Source organism: Rhodnius prolixus, unplaced genomic scaffold (genome assembly GCF_049639745.1).
Source record: "Rhodnius prolixus isolate KJV_2025 unplaced genomic scaffold, Rpr scaffold_4, whole genome shotgun sequence".
NCBI lineage: Eukaryota > Metazoa > Arthropoda > Insecta > Hemiptera > Reduviidae > Rhodnius > Rhodnius prolixus.
This window is the reverse complement of record NW_027411614.1, coordinates 43806448-43827459: the sequence shown is the minus strand read 5'-3', so window position 1 is coordinate 43827459 and position 21012 is coordinate 43806448. Positions and strand designations below refer to the sequence as shown.

Sequence of the window (21012 nt, the reverse complement as noted above, 5' to 3'; positions counted from 1 at the left end):
CGAGAGAACATTGTCCGGAGGCCGGCAGTGCACTGAAAAAAGCTCCGGGCGCCAATAACCTTAGATGTTGACGCGCCTTAAATCATATATTATTAATTTGTAAAATACAATAAATTAATGGAAAAGTAAAATATATAGCAAGTTAAAATATAAAAAGCCAAAAAGTTGGCTTATTAACAATACATACGAAGATGGGCCTGTACGACCAGAAATTGCCACCTCTGGCTGATCTTGATCCTCTCTCGCACTTCACTCCACTCAATAGCAATTTGTTTGTCCGGTAGGGTACTTGATATTCCTCGAAGAAGAAGGAGAAAAACAAAAGAGATTGGTTGTTCATTCAGCTTTTCTCTACACATTCACAAATCTTCCTGGATTTTTTGTCTGCAGAAAGTAAATCTTTCCAGTAGTGTGTTGAAGAGCAATAAAATTTCGCTTTCGTCCTTACAAGAATAAACTAAATTTTTTTAGAATCAGAATTTGAATAATTTTTAAAGAACTAAAAAGGATTTCAGTCACATTTATAGCTAAATTATGGGAGTGGGAGATAAATAGAGGCCAAGAGGCTCTAAAAATGTCATTTTTAAAAAACGACTAATGGTTTTACTCACCCCATTATTTAATTTTGTTTTTAATTATTATTTTTTAATTATTTCTTTGTTATTCCCCTTATAGGTTGTTATCTTCGTGAAATCAGTGCAGAGGTGTATGGCACTTGCTCAACTGCTCTGCGATCAGAACTTCCCAGCGGTGGCTATTCACAGAGCCATGAACCAAGAGGAGAGATTGTCTAAATATCAAGAGTTTAAAGATTTTCAGAAGGTAAAATACTCTGCAATAAATAAAATTTATTTTTATGATAATTTTTTTAAACAAGGAGTAATATTAATCTTGTATATGTTCTGTAATTTTTTTATCCAAACGCTGCTCTTACAAGAAATAGTAAATTATAGATATGTACTTTTAGCTTTGAACGTTGGTAGTGACCAATTTCCTCTACCGATAAATAAGAGAAAGCTTTAAGAAACATGTTATTTATTAAATGGTAAAAAAAGTCATTTTTATGAAAATATTCTAGGAAAATTGTTTAAATATTTCTTTTAAAAATTATTTGCGACTAATTTAAACAATATTGTTTTAAAGAGAATCCTAGTGGCTACAAACCTGTTTGGTCGTGGTATGGATATTGAACGAGTGAATATTGTCTTCAATTATGACATGCCTGAAGATTCTGATACCTATCTACATCGTGTAGCTAGAGCAGGAAGATTTGGTACAAAGGTCAGTATTAATTTCTACTTTATTATGAATTATCGAATAATTTTTGTTTTTTTCCTTCAGAATAAATTATTCTCCTAAGTGAATAAAGTAGAGTAGAATACATATTCCGTTGACAGGGTTCGCCATGATAGGATGGGGCTGCTAACCTGGTAGACTGTGCGCTCTTACGTATTTTACATTTCTAAACGTTCTATTTTATTACGATCTACTTAGGAATTTGTCGTTTGTATCATCATCAGTCTCGTTTTGTTTCATTTACTTAATGGTTGAGAATACAATGATGATTTCACTGTTCTGCATTTAATGATGATAAGCTGAACTCTCTCTCTGAGTATTCCATTTCAATAGTCCATATTCGACCTTCGTTATGACAAAGCAGGGGGTCTCCAAAGTACGGCCACATGCGGCGGCTCCCTGAGGACATTTATCCAGCCCCCGCCGCACGTCCGGAAGGGGCACCTCTTTCATAGGTGGTCAGTGAGAAGAGCACAGGATGCATCCGCAAAACGCGGCGTCGCTCACGTACTGTACTACTTCCGGTGACGCGGGTCGCACGCGTCACAGCTCAATTTCTTTGCAGAAATTCATTGCACATTTTATAACTGTAAATTTCATTTGCAACGTCAATGTAAGTTTTAATCTTTAACCACAATCAGCAGTTCAAAATATTTTACACAATAGTTCAGTAGGAAAGCCTCATTTTGTGAGCTTCTTTTTTACTCATAACCTCATATTCAAAATAGCTCCAAAAGAATGCCTCATCTGCAGACATTCGGTCGTAGTTGAGGAACTATTATGGTTTATTCGTACAGCTGAAATACAAAATGATGCATGGACCAAAGCTGAAGTGCTAAAAAATTGTTCTAATAGTTAATATAATCAATTTTTATTTTTTAAATATTGTGGTTAGGATCATTCAGCTTTGGACTCTTGTCAGCTCAGGTCCCATACCCCATGCCCCTGCAGTCAAAAGAGGCTGGCTTGCTATATTGTACAAAATTATTATGAGACTCGTAATATTGTTTACACGGAATATGACAGTATAACAATGGAAGTTATACTATTGTAGGTAGATTATAACGTAGTTTTGTTTCACATTTAAGCTGCAATACAAATATAGTTTATTTAGTATATAATGTAATAATACATTAGTTCTATCAGGTTATATCATTAATACAGCACAATTAGACATGTATTCAATTTAACAGAGTCCAAATTCACCCTGTTTTTTAGTTTGAATTTAGAGTACGATGATGAATTCAGTGTTCTGCATTTAATTGATGATAAAACATTGAACTCTCTCTCTGAGTATTCTGAAAGATTTTTTAATCTTACGAAATAAATATGAATATATTGGTTTCGTGACCGTAAATTGTTAAACTTAGGATGGAAGATTTGCGAGGAATCGGTCAATTAAAACAACTCGTCTCTTTGCCAAAGACAAGGCAAAGAGACGAGTTGGTTTATTTGACCGATTCCTCCCAAATCTTCCATCCTAAGTTTAAGAAATAAATTTCGTCCGTTTTATCTTGATTGAAAAGAATTTATTGATTTAATGAATGTGTCCAGCTGTTCAATATTCATTGATTTTTGAAAAGTAGTATTTCTTGTTGTTCCAAGACCATAAGCATTATTGGTATTTAAGTAAATTATGTTGACAAAATAACAGTTATCTCAAATATTCTTTTGAATTTGGAAAATTATGATGGTTAGTAATTGAAAAGAAATATTATAAGAACTCGAAATAATCAGTATTTCTTGGTCAAAACTTTGTTTAGAAACAAATGTACTTATCTTTAAGATAAGCTCAATTATCTACATTTGATTCATGTCAATAAATGGATTGCTTAAACAGTGATGGTAACAAATTTAGTTGTAGGCTATAACCAAGATTTGGCCCTTAAGTTTTAGAATAAACTGTGGCCACTTTGGGTATTTGAGGGAAAGTTTTGACCTTTACGAAAAGAGAGAATGCTATGATGACCTTAAGAAGAATGCATAATGTTATTGATGAAATCCAGAATCTCCTACTGAGTGTTCTCTGAATTGGGTATTATAGCGGATACTAGTTGGTTACTGACTGAATAGAGTAGTAACAGTTATTTGATATCATTTTGATGCGCCATCAATATTATTGTTACAAATTTTGTCAATGAATTAATCTTTATTTTATGCAAAGCAAATAATGCCCAAAGAATTGCAATTCCATTGCGATTTCATCCTATTACAAAGTTAAAATTTAGGATACCATGCTGATTTCTATATTCTGCAACTTGTATCTTTATCGCACCAACTTCTTGGTACAGTTAACAGTTTTATCACGCAAGTTTTGTCATTGAACGAATTCATTAATATATCTTGCTCAACGGTGTATTCAATTTAGCAACAATTGTCCAAATTAACTCTATTTTGTAGTTTGAATTTAGAATACAATGATGATTCTAGTGTTCTGCATTTAATTGATGATAAACATTGAACTCTCTCTCTGAGTATTCTAAAGGTCTTTTGACTCAATTAGAATAAAATGCATTTCTCTTTATTTCGAAAATAATAAATGATTTATTTATTTATTTTATTTTGTCAAAGAGATAGAAATCAATCATATCCTTGTAGTAGACTTATTGACAAATACTGAACAAAAAAGTACAGCCTACAAAAATAAATACCCTTTTTTTTTTTAAATATCTGTTTATTTTTAGATAAAAACTCTATTTAACTTCTTTACATCAACTATTCCTCTAACTACCATTCCAGCCTTACAAGTCGTAATCCACTTTTAAAAAAATCCACTGTAATTAAACTTGGTCCAGTGTTGATCTAGATAGGGTCAAGTCACCTTCCAATCTCATTTTTACCTATGGAGCTGCCATTGATAGTTATTTTTGGGGGGATTTTGACCTTTTTTTTCTCAAATTTCATCTTCATTCCAACTAATTAGGACTTTGTTGTGTAATTTTTGTCATAACGCGACATGAACATACCGTATTTAGTGGTGCATTCAATTTAATAAAGATTGCCCTAATTAACTCGATTTTGCAGTTTGAATTTAGAGTACGATGATGAATTAGTGTTCTGCATTTAATTGATGATAAAACATTGAACTCTCTCTCTGAGTATTCTGAAAGATTTTTGACAATTTAGAAATTTATTGTGTTCTGCTTTATTTTGTTTGCAATGAATTGCGTTAATATTTTTAATTTACTTATTTCGGTATCATTTAATTTTGATTTTCATTTACTTAATATAACACGCGTAAAATTTTTATGACTTCACAATTTAAATTGCCTTTATTTATTAACTTTTAGTAAACCTAACCATTATTATTCTGCTGTGAAGTAGTTGTGCGCATGATGACATTATGATAGGGACAACTGATTAGTTTGCTATGACGAATTATCATCAGATCTGATGCACACATCAAAGCTAGTTTTGCAGAGAAAGTAAAAGTGTAAGAGTTCTGTGTACATACCGCAGCAATGTGGCTAATTTGACGTCGTCTGTTTTCTTTTAATCTACAAGTTATGAAAAAATGATTAATTTTTCCCATTGGCGGAACATTTATAGACAAACGTATCTCGATCTTGGTCCGTAAAAAGTAAATATGGTATTAAAAGAAATGTGCTATTATTTTATTGATTTCAAAGTACTAATGTACATTGTTAGTGGGTAACCAGTATATAACCATTGCTGTACTATGCTGATCTTGGGGTACAAATCTGACTTCATCACTCACAAGTTTTCGCCCGCCTGTTATATATTCTATTGATATTTGAGTTGAGCATGCTTTCTACGTCTAGTAAAATAACATGTATTTCAACGTTTATATATTTATATTTTGTAATCCTTTTTTAAAGAAGCATCTCACTTCAATAATATATGTATAAAATCTCTTCTGTTGTGTTTTTCAGGGCTTAGCAATAACTTTCGCTAGTGACGAAGCAGATGCTAAGGTGTTGAACAATGTTCAAGATCGTTTTGATGTGAACATCACTGAATTACCTGATGAAATTGATCTTTCATCATATAGTAAGTTATTAAATATTTTTATTATAAAAACATTGGAAGGTTTAAGTTCGAGAGTATTCGTTGGCATTGGGCAAATCGACCATACTTTCACAAGGTTAATTACCTCCTCTTTCTATAAAATAAAAATAGTCAATAATTTTATAATGCTTTCTTAAAATTGATTTTCCCTTGTTTTGGAGGCTTCGACTAAAAATATCAGTATTAGTGATTCAAAACATTTATTCACATTAAAAACTCGATCTCAATAAGCTAGCAGTTTATTAAGTAAACTTTGATATTTGAAGGGAATTTTAAGAATTTTTGTTATAAGAGTAAAGCAAAGTTTTTTTATTTATTTATTTCCACAACTGCAGTATAATTCTGCAACAAGTGAAGCTGATACAACATGATAAAAGCAAAGTTTTAGTTTAATTTTTTTTTTAGTCTTGAATATTGCGTATGATGACATCTGATAGGGACAACTGATCATTTTGTTATGATGAGTTATCAGATCTGATGCACAAATCTTCCTTTAGTTCTATACTGGAAATAAATTTATGGATTACATACATCGTATTATAAACAATTCTTTTAAAGAATTGTTTTTAAAATTACGGTAATACAACAAGTAATTTTGCGTAGTGCTAATATTGGTAAAATTTAGGACCGATTTGCTAGTTTAAAATGAAATTTAGACAAATAATTTAGTTGTAACTACTTACTGGGATGAAATATTAGATCCTCTACAATTGATAAATGGAATGTGGGAATATATCGAATAATTTGATCCTCAAAGTACTGATGGTTCTCACCCTAATAACAAATTCTTTCTTTTAGCTACTTCTTCGAAGCAGAAAGTGAGCTATACCAGTTTAAAAAAAAAAGATTTTTGGCTTTTATGATGGGATCTCCTTGTTTAGCTCCTAGCATAAGTAATATAGATAAATAATAATATTTTAATCAATTTTACTTTTTTTTTTTTTTACAGTTGATGCAAGATAAGATGGAAGAGTTCACCAATATTTTTTTGTGTGTGTAAAATAATGTACTCGTGTACTTTTACAAAGGAACTTTAATTTCATTTCTTCTTTCTGTTTTTTTTTCTTTTGTTTTACTTCTTATAACAGAATACTTAACAATCAAAGGTTCCTTTTTATAAAGTCTGGAAAAATGTAACATTAATTATAACTACTGCTACTTGTATTAGTGGATTTTAGTAAAAATTATTATTTTGTTCTCTTGAGATTTTAAACGCATGCCCTCTTTTATGAAATATGTCCATCATAACAAACATTTGAAGAAAAAGCTATGACTACACTGCTAATAAGAAGAAAAAGCAATATTTTTTGTACAGTTTCAAATTTGGATTAATTATTATTTTTTATAAGTTCCAAATTGTTTTCTTTTAATTTGAATAGAATTGTAGCGTGCGATGCAATTTTAATTTTATAACAAGAGGGTACATTATAGAGAGAATGGAAAAACATTACTACAAAATTTTGTTCCATGAACAATGTCTCTTTTTTTTTATAAATATATATATAAATATAAAAAACGATTTATTTTATTCTATGATATTTCATTTATTTCTTTTAATCATTTCAAAGTTTAAATAGAACAGGTTGAATAAAAATTCAGGTAGCTGAATAAAAATCTAAACAAAAGGGTGTACTCCAAGACGCACTCGGACAAATTGCAAAGTTGAAAGCTTTAGAAATGTGGGTAGATCTTTTTCTTCTCTCTCATTGAGGAGAAAAACCGAAGAAAAGTAAGGAACTGCGTTCTACCTTATAAAGAAAAAGAGTGTCTTACGATATGTACATGGTTACATAGGACAATAGTAAGTGTTAGAAACTAGCCAGACAATTTGTTCTCTTTCATAGCGAAAAATGCTAGTTACTAAAAGATAGATTAGCGAGAAAAATAGAGTTTCCCATAAATATATGGCTATATACAAGTCTTGTAGAAAATGTTGCAAATGGGGTAGAAATTTTTTCATATCGTTCATTAAGAAATACAAAAGTAGTGAATGTTAGAAAATAAAAAATTGCGTTTTCTTCTACATCATTTCGAAAAGCAAGGAAGTGGCAGAAATAGTGATATAGATATTAGGAATGTAGTAAATTTTAAATAAGAAGTACCATCATCCTGGACAGTCTCAGGTTTAATACTAGTGCACTAAAAAGGTGACAGGAATGATATTGCTGTTTGGGTATTAGATAGTTAATATTAAGGCCGACAAAAGATTGTACATCATGGGTCGATCTATTTCGAATAGAAAAAGTAAAAACTACTGGAAAAAGTAGAACTTGTCTCCTAATTTCAAAGGTAGGCTTCTATTTGTGCATTTGATAGTTAATATTAACTTCAACACTAGATTGTACATCTTGGGTTGATGCATTTTGAAATGTCAGAAGTAAAAACTACTGGAAAAATTGGAACTTTTGGCCTAATTTCGTAAGAAGGATGCTGTTTTGCATTTGGTTGCTGATATTAAGGCCGACAAAGGATTGGGTACTACAGGTCGATCTATTTTGAATAGGCAGAAGTTAAACTTCTGGAAAAATTGGAACTTTTCTCCTAATTTCATAGGTAGGATACTGTTTTTGCAGTTGGTTGTTGATATTAAGGCCGACACAACATTGTGTACTACAGGTCGATCTATTTTGAATAGGCAGAAGTAAAAACTACTGGAAAAAGTGGAACTTTTGGACTAATTTTATGGGAAGGATGCTGTTTTTGCATTTGATATATAATATTAAGGTCAACACTAGATTGTACATCATGGGACGATCTATTTGGGAATGTCAGAAGTAAAAACTACTGGAAAAAGTGGAACTTTTCCCCTAATTTCAAAGAAAGGCTGCAGTTTGTGCATTTGATAGTTAATATTAAGTTCAACACTAGATTGTACTTCATTGGTCGATACATTTAGAAAAGCAAAAAGTAAAAACTACTGGAAAATTTGGAACTTTTCACCAAATTTCATAGGAAGGATGCTGTTTTTGCATTTGGTTGCCGATATTAAGGCCGACACAAGATTGTGGACTCCAGGTCGATCTATTTTGAATAAGCAGAAGTAAAAACTACTGGAAAGAGTGGAACTTTTCTCCTAACTACAAAGGTAGGCTTCTATTTGTGCCTTTGATAGTTTGAGCTGATCACTAGATTGTACATAATGGGTCGATCTATTTTGAAAAGTCAGAAGTCACAACTACTGGAAAAACTAGAACTTTTCAACAAATTTTATAGGAAGGCTGCTGTTTTTTGCATTTGGTTGTTAATATTTTGGCAATCACATGATTGTGGTCTACAGATCGATCTATTTTGAATAGGCAGATGTTAAAACTACTAGAAAAAGTGGAACTTTTCCCCTTATTTCAAAGGGAGGCTTATACTTGAGCATTTGATACTTAATACTAATGTCAACAATAGTTTGTACATCATAGGTCGATCCATTTAGAAAAGCAAAAAGTAAAAACTACTGGAAAAAATGGAACATTTCTCCTAATTTCATAGGAAGGATGCTGTTATTGCATTTGGTTGTTGATATTAAGGCCGACCCAAGATTGTGTACTACAGGTCGATCTATTTTGAATAGGCAGAAGTAAAAGCTCCTGGAAAAAGTGGAACTTTTGGCCTAATTACAAAGGCATGCTTCTAATTATGCATTTGATAGTTAATATTAAGTTCAACAGTAGATTGTACATCAGGGATCGATCTATTTTGAAAAGTCAGAAGTAAAGACTACTGGAAAAAGTAGACTTTCTCTCCTAATTTGATAGGTTGTTGATATTAAGGCAGACACAAGATTTTGGACTATAGGTCGATCTATTTTGAATTGGCAGAAGTAAAAACTACTGGCAAAAGTGGAACTTTTGGCATAATTTCAAAGGCAGGCTTCTATAAATGCATTTGATAGTTTAATATTAAGGTCAACATTGTACATCTTGGGTTGATGTATTTTGAATAGGCAGAAGTTAAAACTACTGGAAAAAGTAGAACGTCTCTTTTAATTTCATAAGTAGGATGCTGTTTTTGCATTTGGTGGTTGATATTAAGGCCGACACAAGATTGTGTACTACAGGTCGCTCTATTTTGAATAGGTAGATGTTAAAACTACTGGAAAAACTGGAACTTTTCCCCTAATTTCAAAGAGAGGCTGCAGTGTGTGTAGTTGTTAGTTTAATATTTAGGAATACACAAGATTGTGGTTTACAGATCGATCTATTTTGAATAGGCAGATGTTAAAACTACTAGAAAAAGTGGAACTTTTCTTCTAATTTCAAAGGCAGGCTTCTATTTATGCATTTGATAGTTTAATATTATGGTTAACACTGAATTGTGCATCATAGGTCGATCTATTTTGAAAAGTGAGAAATAAAAACTACAGGAAAATTTGGAGTGTTTCTCCTAATTTCATAGGTAAGATGCTGTTTTTTCATTTGGTTGTTGATATTAAGGCCGACACAAGAATGTGTACTACAGGTCGATCTACTTTGAATTGGCAGAAGTAAAAACTACTGGAAAAAGTAAAACTTGTCTCCTAATTTCATAGGTAGGATGCTGTTTTTTCATTTGGTTGTTGATATTAAGGCCGACACAAGAATGTGTACTACAGGTCGATCTACATTGAATTGGCAGAAGTAAAAACTACTGAAAAAAGTGGAACTTTTGGCCTAATTTCAAAGGCAGGCTTCTATAAATGCATTTGATAGTTTAATATTAAGGTCAACACTAGATTGTACATCTTGGGTTGATGCATTTTGAATAGGCAGAAGTTAAAACTGCTAGAAAAAGTAGATCTTTTATTCTAATTTCAAAGACGGGCTTCTATTTGTGCATTTTAAGTTTAATATTAAAGCTAACAATAGATTGTACATCGTAGTTCGATCTATTATGGCGTGTCAGAAGTAAAAACTACTGAAAAAATGGAACTTTTAGTCTAATTACAAAGGCAGGCTTCTATTTATGCATTTGATAGTTTAATATTAAGGTCAACACTAAATTGTACATCAGGGGTCGTTCTATTTTGAAAAATTAGAAGTAAAGACTACTGGAAAAAGTAGACTTTCTCTCCTAATTTGATAGGTTGTTGATATTAAGGCAGACACAAGATTTTGGACTATAGGTCGATCTATTTTGAATAGGCAGAAGTAAAAACTACTGGCAAAAGTGGAAATTTTGGCATAATTTCAAAGGCAGGCTTCTATAAATGCATTTGAGAGTTTAATATTAAAGTCAACACTCGATTGTACATCTTTGGTTGTTGCATTTTGAATAGGCAGAAGTTAATCTACTGGAAAAAGTTGAACTTCTCTTTTAATTTTATAAGAAGGATGCTGTTTTTGCATTTGGTGGTTGATGTTAAGGCCGACACAAGATTGTGTACTACAGGTCGATCTATTTTGAATAGGCAGATGTTAAAACTACTGGAAAAAGTGGAACTTTTCTCCTAATTACAAAGGTAGGCTTCTATTTGTGCCTTTGATAGTTTGAGCTGATCACTAGATTGTACATAATGGGTCGATCTATTTTGAAAAGTCAGAAGTCACAACTACTGGAAAAACTGGAACTTTTCAACAAATTTTATAGGAAGGCTGCTGTTTTTTGCATTTGGTTGTTAATATTTTGGCAATCACATGATTGTGGTCTACAGATCGATCTATTTTGAATAGGCAGATGTTAAAACTACTAGAAAAAGTGGAACTTTTCCCCTTATTTCAAAGGGAGGCTTATACTTGAGCATTTGATACTTAATACTAATGTCAACAATAGTTTGTACATCATAGGTCGATCCATTTAGAAAAGCAAAAAGTAAAAACTACTGGAAAAAATGGAACATTTCTCCTAATTTCATAGGAAGGATGCTGTTATTGCATTTGGTTGTTGATATTAAGGCCGACCCAAGATTGTGTACTACAGGTCGCTCTATTTTGAATAGGTAGATGTTAAAACTACTGGAAAAACTGGAACTTTTCCCCTAATTTCAAAGAGAGGCTGCAGTGTGTGTAGTTGTTAGTTTAATATTTAGGAATACACAAGATTGTGGTTTACAGATCGATCTATTTTGAATAGGCAGATGTTAAAACTACTAGAAAAAGTGGAACTTTTCTTCTAATTTCAAAGGCAGGCTTCTATTTATGCATTTGATAGTTTAATATTATGGTTAACACTGAATTGTGCATCATAGGTCGATCTATTTTGAAAAGTGAGAAATAAAAACTACATGAAAATTTGGAGCGTTTCTCCTAATTTCATAGGTAAGATGCTGTTTTTTCATTTGGTTGTTGATATTAAGGCCGACACAAGAATGTGTACTACAGGTCGATCTACTTTGAATTGGCAGAAGTAAAAACTACTGGAAAAAGTAAAACTTGTCTCCTAATTTCATAGGTAGGATGCTGTTTTTTCATTTGGTTGTTGATATTAAGGCCGACAAAAGAATGTGTACTACAGGTCGATCTACTTTGAATTGGCAGAAGTAAAAACTACTGGAAAAAGTGGAACTTTTGGCCTAATTTCAAAGGCAGGCTTCTAATTACGCATTTGATACTTTATATTAAGTTCAACACTAAATTGTACATATTGGGTTGATGCATTTTGAATAGGCAGAAGTTAAAACTGCTAGAAAAAGTAGATCTTTTATTCTAATTTCAAAGACGGGCTTCTATTTGTGCATTTTATGGTTAATATTAAAACTAACAATAGATTGTACATCGTAGTTCGATCTATTATGGCCTGTCAGAAGTAAAAACTACTGAAAAAATGGAACTTTTAGTCTAATTTCAAAGGCAGGCTTCTATTTATGGATTTGATAGTTTAATATTAAGGTCAACACTAAATTGTACATCAGGGGTCGTTCTATTTTGAAAAATCAGAAGTAAAGACTACTGGAAAAAGTAGACTTTCTCTCCTAATTTGATAGGTTGTTGATATTAAGGCAGACACAAGATTTTGGACTATAGGTCGATCTATTTAGGTACATCGTAGTTCGATCTGTTATGGCCTGTCAGAAGTAAAAACTACTGAAAAAATGGAACTTTTAGTTTAATTTCAAAGGCAGGCTTCTAATTATGCATTTGATAGTTTAATATTAAGGTCAACACTAAATTGTACATCAGGGGTCGTTCTATTTTGAAAAATCAGAAGTAAAGACTACTGGAAAAAGTAGACTTTCCCTCCTAATTTGATAGGTTGTTGATAATAAGGCAGACACAAGATTTTGGACTATAGGTCGATCTATTTTGAATAGGCAGAAGTAAAAACTACTGGCAAAAGTGGAACTTTTGGCCTAATTTCAAAGGCAGGCTTCTAATTATGCATTTGATAGTTTAATATTAAGGTCAACACTAGATTGTACATCTTGGGTTGATGCATTTTGAATAGGCAGAAGTTAAAAGTACTGGAAAAAGTTGAACTTCTCTTTTAATTTCATAAGAAGGATGCTGTTTTTGCATTTGGCTGATGTTAACGCCGACACAAGATTGTGTACTACAGGTCGATCAATTTTGAATAGGCAGATGTTAAAATTACTGGAATAAGTGGAACTTTTCTTCTACTTTCAAAGAAAGGCCGCAGTTTGTGCATTTAATAGTTAATATTGAAGTCAACACTACATTGTACTTAATGGGTCGATCTATTTTGAAAAGTCAGAAGTAAAAACTACTGGAAAAAGTGGAACTTTTCTTCTAGTTTCAAAGGCAGGCTTCTATTTATGCATTAGATGTTTAATATTAAGGTCAACACTAGATTGTACATCATGGGACGATCTATTTGGGAATGTCAGAAGTAAAAACTAATGGAAAAAGTGCAACTTTTCCCCTAATTTCAAAAATGGGCTAGTTTGTGCATTTGTTAGTTAATATTAAGGTTAACACTGAATTGTGCATCATAGGTCCATCTATTTTGAAAAGTGAGAATTAAAAACTACTGGAAAAGTTGGAGCTTTTCTCCTAATTTCATAGGTAGGATGCTGTTTTTTCATTTGGTTGTTGATATTAAGGCCGACACAAGAATGTGTACTACAGGTCGATCTACTTTGAATTGGCAGAAGTAAAAACTACTGGAAAAGTTGGAGCTTTTCTCCTAATTTCATAGGTAGGATGCTGTTTTTTCATTTGGTTGTTGATATTAAGGCCGACACAAGAATGTGTACTACAGGTCGATCTACTTTGAATTGGCAGAAGTAAAAACTACTGGAAAGAGTGGAACTTTTCTCCTAACTACAAAGGTAGGCTTCTATTTGTGCCTTTGATAGTTTGAGCTGATCACTAGATTGTACATAATGGGTCGATCTATTTTGAAAAGTCAGAAGTCACAACTACTGGAAAAACTAGAACTTTTCAACAAATTTTATAGGAAGGCTGCTGTTTTTTGCATTTGGTTGTTAATATTTTGGCAATCACATGATTGTGGTCTACAGATCGATCTATTTTGAATAGGCAGATGTTAAAACTACTAGAAAAAGTGGAACTTTTCCCCTTATTTCAAAGGGAGGCTTATACTTGAGCATTTGATACTTAATACTAATGTCAACAATAGTTTGTACATCATAGGTCGATCCATTTAGAAAAGCAAAAAGTAAAAACTACTGAAAAAAATGGAACATTTCTCCTAATTTCATAGGAAGGATGCTGTTATTGCATTTGGTTGTTGATATTAAGGCCGACCCAAGATTGTGTACTACAGGTCGATCTATTTTGAATAGGCAGAAGTAAAAGCTCCTGGAAAAAGTGGAACTTTTGGCCTAATTACAAAGGCATGCTTCTAATTATGCATTTGATAGTTAATATTAAGTTCAACAGTAGATTGTACATCAGGGATCGATCTATTTTGAAAAGTCAGAAGTAAAGACTACTGGAAAAAGTAGACTTTCTCTCCTAATTTGATAGGTTGTTGATATTAAGGCAGACACAAGATTTTGGACTATAGGTCGATCTATTTTGAATTGGCAGAAGTAAAAACTACTGGCAAAAGTGGAACTTTTGGCATAATTTCAAAGGCAGGCTTCTATAAATGCATTTGATAGTTTAATATTAAGGTCAACATTGTACATCTTGGGTTGATGTATTTTGAATAGGCAGAAGTTAAAACTACTGGAAAAAGTAGAACGTCTCTTTTAATTTCATAAGTAGGATGCTGTTTTTGCATTTGGTGGTTGATATTAAGGCCGACACAAGATTGTGTACTACAGGTCGCTCTATTTTGAATAGGTAGATGTTAAAACTACTGGAAAAACTGGAACTTTTCCCCTAATTTCAAAGAGAGGCTGCAGTGTGTGTAGTTGTTAGTTTAATATTTAGGAATACACAAGATTGTGGTTTACAGATCGATCTATTTTGAATAGGCAGATGTTAAAACTACTAGAAAAAGTGGAACTTTTCTTCTAATTTCAAAGGCAGGCTTCTATTTATGCATTTGATAGTTTAATATTATGGTTAACACTGAATTGTGCATCATAGGTCGATCTATTTTGAAAAGTGAGAAATAAAAACTACAGGAAAATTTGGAGTGTTTCTCCTAATTTCATAGGTAAGATGCTGTTTTTTCATTTGGTTGTTGATATTAAGGCCGACACAAGAATGTGTACTACAGGTCGATCTACTTTGAATTGGCAGAAGTAAAAACTACTGGAAAAAGTAAAACTTGTCTCCTAATTTCATAGGTAGGATGCTGTTTTTTCATTTGGTTGTTGATATTAAGGCCGACACAAGAATGTGTACTACAGGTCGATCTACATTGAATTGGCAGAAGTAAAAACTACTGAAAAAAGTGGAACTTTTGGCCTAATTTCAAAGGCAGGCTTCTATAAATGCATTTGATAGTTTAATATTAAGGTCAACACTAGATTGTACATCTTGGGTTGATGCATTTTGAATAGGCAGAAGTTAAAACTGCTAGAAAAAGTAGATCTTTTATTCTAATTTCAAAGACGGGCTTCTATTTGTGCATTTTAAGTTTAATATTAAAGCTAACAATAGATTGTACATCGTAGTTCGATCTATTATGGCGTGTCAGAAGTAAAAACTACTGAAAAAATGGAACTTTTAGTCTAATTACAAAGGCAGGCTTCTATTTATGCATTTGATAGTTTAATATTAAGGTCAACACTAAATTGTACATCAGGGGTCGTTCTATTTTGAAAAATCAGAAGTAAAGACTACTGGAAAAAGTAGACTTTCTCTCCTAATTTGATAGGTTGTTGATATTAAGGCAGACACAAGATTTTGGACTATAGGTCGATCTATTTTGAATAGGCAGAAGTAAAAACTACTGGCAAAAGTGGAAATTTTGGCATAATTTCAAAGGCAGGCTTCTATAAATGCATTTGAGAGTTTAATATTAAAGTCAACACTCGATTGTACATCTTTGGTTGTTGCATTTTGAATAGGCAGAAGTTAATCTACTGGAAAAAGTTGAACTTCTCTTTTAATTTTATAAGAAGGATGCTGTTTTTGCATTTGGTGGTTGATGTTAAGGCCGACACAAGATTGTGTACTACAGGTCGATCTATTTTGAATAGGCAGATGTTAAAACTACTGGAAAAAGTGGAACTTTTCTCCTAATTACAAAGGTAGGCTTCTATTTGTGCCTTTGATAGTTTGAGCTGATCACTAGATTGTACATAATGGGTCGATCTATTTTGAAAAGTCAGAAGTCACAACTACTGGAAAAACTGGAACTTTTCAACAAATTTTATAGGAAGGCTGCTGTTTTTTGCATTTGGTTGTTAATATTTTGGCAATCACATGATTGTGGTCTACAGATCGATCTATTTTGAATAGGCAGATGTTAAAACTACTAGAAAAAGTGGAACTTTTCCCCTTATTTCAAAGGGAGGCTTATACTTGAGCATTTGATACTTAATACTAATGTCAACAATAGTTTGTACATCATAGGTCGATCCATTTAGAAAAGCAAAAAGTAAAAACTACTGAAAAAAATGGAACATTTCTCCTAATTTCATAGGAAGGATGCTGTTATTGCATTTGGTTGTTGATATTAAGGCCGACCCAAGATTGTGTACTACAGGTCGATCTATTTTGAATAGGCAGAAGTAAAAGCTCCTGGAAAAAGTGGAACTTTTGGCCTAATTACAAAGGCATGCTTCTAATTATGCATTTGATAGTTAATATTAAGTTCAACAGTAGATTGTACATCAGGGATCGATCTATTTTGAAAAGTCAGAAGTAAAGACTACTGGAAAAAGTAGACTTTCTCTCCTAATTTGATAGGTTGTTGATATTAAGGCAGACACAAGATTTTGGACTATAGGTCGATCTATTTTGAATTGGCAGAAGTAAAAACTACTGGCAAAAGTGGAACTTTTGGCATAATTTCAAAGGCAGGCTTCTATAAATGCATTTGATAGTTTAATATTAAGGTCAACATTGTACATCTTGGGTTGATGTATTTTGAATAGGCAGAAGTTAAAACTACTGGAAAAAGTAGAACGTCTCTTTTAATTTCATAAGTAGGATGCTGTTTTTGCATTTGGTGGTTGATATTAAGGCCGACACAAGATTGTGTACTACAGGTCGCTCTATTTTGAATAGGTAGATGTTAAAACTACTGGAAAAACTGGAACTTTTCCCCTAATTTCAAAGAGAGGCTGCAGTGTGTGTAGTTGTTAGTTTAATATTTAGGAATACACAAGATTGTGGTTTACAGATCGATCTATTTTGAATAGGCAGATGTTAAAACTACTAGAAAAAGTGGAACTTTTCTTCTAATTTCAAAGGCAGGCTTCTATTTATGCATTTGATAGTTTAATATTATGGTTAACACTGAATTGTGCATCATAGGTCGATCTATTTTGAAAAGTGAGAAATAAAAACTACAGGAAAATTTGGAGTGTTTCTCCTAATTTCATAGGTAAGATGCTGTTTTTTCATTTGGTTGTTGATATTAAGGCCGACACAAGAATGTGTACTACAGGTCGATCTACTTTGAATTGGCAGAAGTAAAAACTACTGGAAAAAGTAAAACTTGTCTCCTAATTTCATAGGTAGGATGCTGTTTTTTCATTTGGTTGTTGATATTAAGGCCGACACAAGAATGTGTACTACAGGTCGATCTACATTGAATTGGCAGAAGTAAAAACTACTGAAAAAAGTGGAACTTTTGGCCTAATTTCAAAGGCAGGCTTCTATAAATGCATTTGATAGTTTAATATTAAGGTCAACACTAGATTGTACATCTTGGGTTGATGCATTTTGAATAGGCAGAAGTTAAAACTGCTAGAAAAAGTAGATCTTTTATTCTAATTTCAAAGACGGGCTTCTATTTGTGCATTTTAAGTTTAATATTAAAGCTAACAATAGATTGTACATCGTAGTTCGATCTATTATGGCGTGTCAGAAGTAAAAACTACTGAAAAAATGGAACTTTTAGTCTAATTACAAAGGCAGGCTTCTATTTATGCATTTGATAGTTTAATATTAAGGTCAACACTAAATTGTACATCAGGGGTCGTTCTATTTTGAAAAATCAGAAGTAAAGACTACTGGAAAAAGTAGACTTTCTCTCCTAATTTGATAGGTTGTTGATATTAAGGCAGACACAAGATTTTGGACTATAGGTCGATCTATTTTGAATAGGCAGAAGTAAAAACTACTGGCAAAAGTGGAAATTTTGGCATAATTTCAAAGGCAGGCTTCTATAAATGCATTTGAGAGTTTAATATTAAAGTCAACACTCGATTGTACATCTTTGGTTGTTGCATTTTGAATAGGCAGAAGTTAATCTACTGGAAAAAGTTGAACTTCTCTTTTAATTTTATAAGAAGGATGCTGTTTTTGCATTTGGTGGTTGATGTTAAGGCCGACACAAGATTGTGTACTACAGGTCGATCTATTTTGAATAGGCAGATGTTAAAACTACTGGAAAAAGTGGAACTTTTCTCCTAATTACAAAGGTAGGCTTCTATTTGTGCCTTTGATAGTTTGAGCTGATCACTAGATTGTACATAATGGGTCGATCTATTTTGAAAAGTCAGAAGTCACAACTACTGGAAAAACTGGAACTTTTCAACAAATTTTATAGGAAGGCTGCTGTTTTTTGCATTTGGTTGTTAATATTTTGGCAATCACATGATTGTGGTCTACAGATCGATCTATTTTGAATAGGCAGATGTTAAAACTACTAGAAAAAGTGGAACTTTTCCCCTTATTTCAAAGGGAGGCTTATACTTGAGCATTTGATACTTAATACTAATGTCAACAATAGTTTGTACATCATAGGTCGATCCATTTAGAAAAGCAAAAAGTAAAAACTACTGGAAAAAATGGAACATTTCTCCTAATTTCATAGGAAGGATGCTGTTATTGCATTTGGTTGTTGATATTAAGGCCGACCCAAGATTGTGTACTACAGGTCGCTCTATTTTGAATAGGTAGATGTTAAAACTACTGGAAAAACTGGAACTTTTCCCCTAATTTCAAAGAGAGGCTGCAGTGTGTGTAGTTGTTAGTTTAATATTTAGGAATACACAAGATTGTGGTTTACAGATCGATCTATTTTGAATAGGCAGATGTTAAAACTACTAGAAAAAGTGGAACTTTTCTTCTAATTTCAAAGGCAGGCTTCTATTTATGCATTTGATAGTTTAATATTATGGTTAACACTGAATTGTGCATCATAGGTCGATCTATTTTGAAAAGTGAGAAATAAAAACTACATGAAAATTTGGAGCGTTTCTCCTAATTTCATAGGTAAGATGCTGTTTTTTCATTTGGTTGTTGATATTAAGGCCGACACAAGAATGTGTACTACAGGTCGATCTACTTTGAATTGGCAGAAGTAAAAACTACTGGAAAAAGTAAAACTTGTCTCCTAATTTCATAGGTAGGATGCTGTTTTTTCATTTGGTTGTTGATATTAAGGCCGACAAAAGAATGTGTACTACAGGTCGATCTACTTTGAATTGGCAGAAGTAAAAACTACTGGAAAAAGTGGAACTTTTGGCCTAATTTCAAAGGCAGGCTTCTAATTACGCATTTGATACTTTATATTAAGTTCAACACTAAATTGTACATATTGGGTTGATGCATTTTGAATAGGCAGAAGTTAAAACTGCTAGAAAAAGTAGATCTTTTATTCTAATTTCAAAGACGGGCTTCTATTTGTGCATTTTATGGTTAATATTAAAACTAACAATAGATTGTACATCGTAGTTCGATCTATTATGGCCTGTCAGAAGTAAAAACTACTGAAAAAATGGAACTTTTAGTCTAATTTCAAAGGCAGGCTTCTATTTATGGATTTGATAGTTTAATATTAAGGTCAACACTAAATTGTACATCAGGGGTCGTTCTATTTTGAAAAATCAGAAGTAAAGACTACTGGAAAAAGTAGACTTTCTCTCCTAATTTGATAGGTTGTTGATATTAAGGCAGACACAAGATTTTGGACTATAGGTCGATCTATTTAGGTACATCGTAGTTCGATCTGTTATGGCCTGTCAGAAGTAAAAACTACTGAAAAAATGGAACTTTTAGTTTAATTTCAAAGGCAGGCTTCTAATTATGCATTTGATAGTTTAATATTAAGGTCAACACTAAATTGTACATCAGGGGTCGTTCTATTTTGAAAAATCAGAAGTAAAGACTACTGGAAAAAGTAGACTTTCCCTCCTAATTTGATAGGTTGTTGATAATAAGGCAGACACAAGATTTTGGACTATAGGTCGATCTATTTTGAATAGGCAGAAGTAAAAACTACTGGCAAAAGTGGAACTTTTGGCCTAATTTCAAAGGCAGGCTTCTAATTATGCATTTGATAGTTTAATATTAAGGTCAACACTAGATTGTACATCTTGGGTTGATGCATTTTGAATAGGCAGAAGTTAAAAGTACTGGAAAAAGTTGAACTTCTCTTTTAATTTCATAAGAAGGATGCTGTTTTTGCATTTGGCTGATGTTAACGCCGACACAAGATTGTGTACTACAGGTCGATCAATTTTGAATAGGCAGATGTTAAAATTACTGGAATAAGTGGAACTTTTCTTCTACTTTCAAAGAAAGGCCGCAGTTTGTGCATTTAATAGTTAATATTGAAGTCAACACTACATTGTACTTAATGGGTCGATCTATTTTGAAAAGTCAGAAGTAAAAACTACTGGAAAAAGTGGAACTTTTCTTCTAGTTTCAAAGGCAGGCTTCTATTTATGCATTAGATGTTTAATATTAAGGTCAACACTAGATTGTACATCATGGGACGATCTATTTGGGAATGTCAGAAGTAAAAACTAATGGAAAAAGTGCAACTTTTCCCCTAATTTCAAAAATGGGCTAGTTTGTGCATTTGTTAGTTAATATTAAGGTTAACACTGAATTGTGCATCATAGGTCCATCTATTTTGAAAAGTGAGAATTAAAAACTACTGGAAAAGTTGGAGCTTTTCTCCTAATTTCATAGGTAGGATGCTGTTTTTTCATTTGGTTGTTGATATTAAGGCCGACACAAGAATGTGTACTACAGGTCGATCTACTTTGAATTGGCAGAAGTAAAAACTACTGGAAAAGTTGGAGCTTTTCTCCTAATTTCATAGGTAGGATGCTGTTTTTTCATTTGGTTGTTGATATTAAGGCCGACACAAGAATGTGTACTACAGGTCGATCTACTTTGAATTGGCAGAAGTAAAAACTACTGAAAAAAGTGGAACTTTTGGCCTAATTTGAAAGAGAGGCTGCAGTTTTGCAGTTGATAGTTTAATATTAAGGTC

At 32.5% G+C, this 21012-nt stretch overlaps 1 protein-coding gene across 2 annotated transcripts in view; it reads left to right on the top strand.

Annotated features, from left to right (window-relative positions):
* Nucleotides 1–21012, top strand: part of Hel25E (ATP-dependent RNA helicase 25E) — a 205016-nt gene that overhangs the window by 6957 nt on the left and 177047 nt on the right. The window contains exons 7-10 of one of the 2 annotated variants that reach the window (XM_074131765.1): nucleotides 676–822; nucleotides 1144–1281; nucleotides 5190–5307; nucleotides 6275–6853. In XM_074131765.1, the coding sequence (XP_073987866.1) occupies nucleotides 676–822; nucleotides 1144–1281; nucleotides 5190–5307; nucleotides 6275–6288 (417 nt within the window). In that variant the 3' untranslated portion in view covers nucleotides 6289–6853. Of the gene's footprint in view, nucleotides 1–675; nucleotides 823–1143; nucleotides 1282–5189; nucleotides 5308–6274; nucleotides 6854–21012 lie in introns of those variants that run through there. The other variant, XM_074131763.1, reaches the window with a different exon arrangement.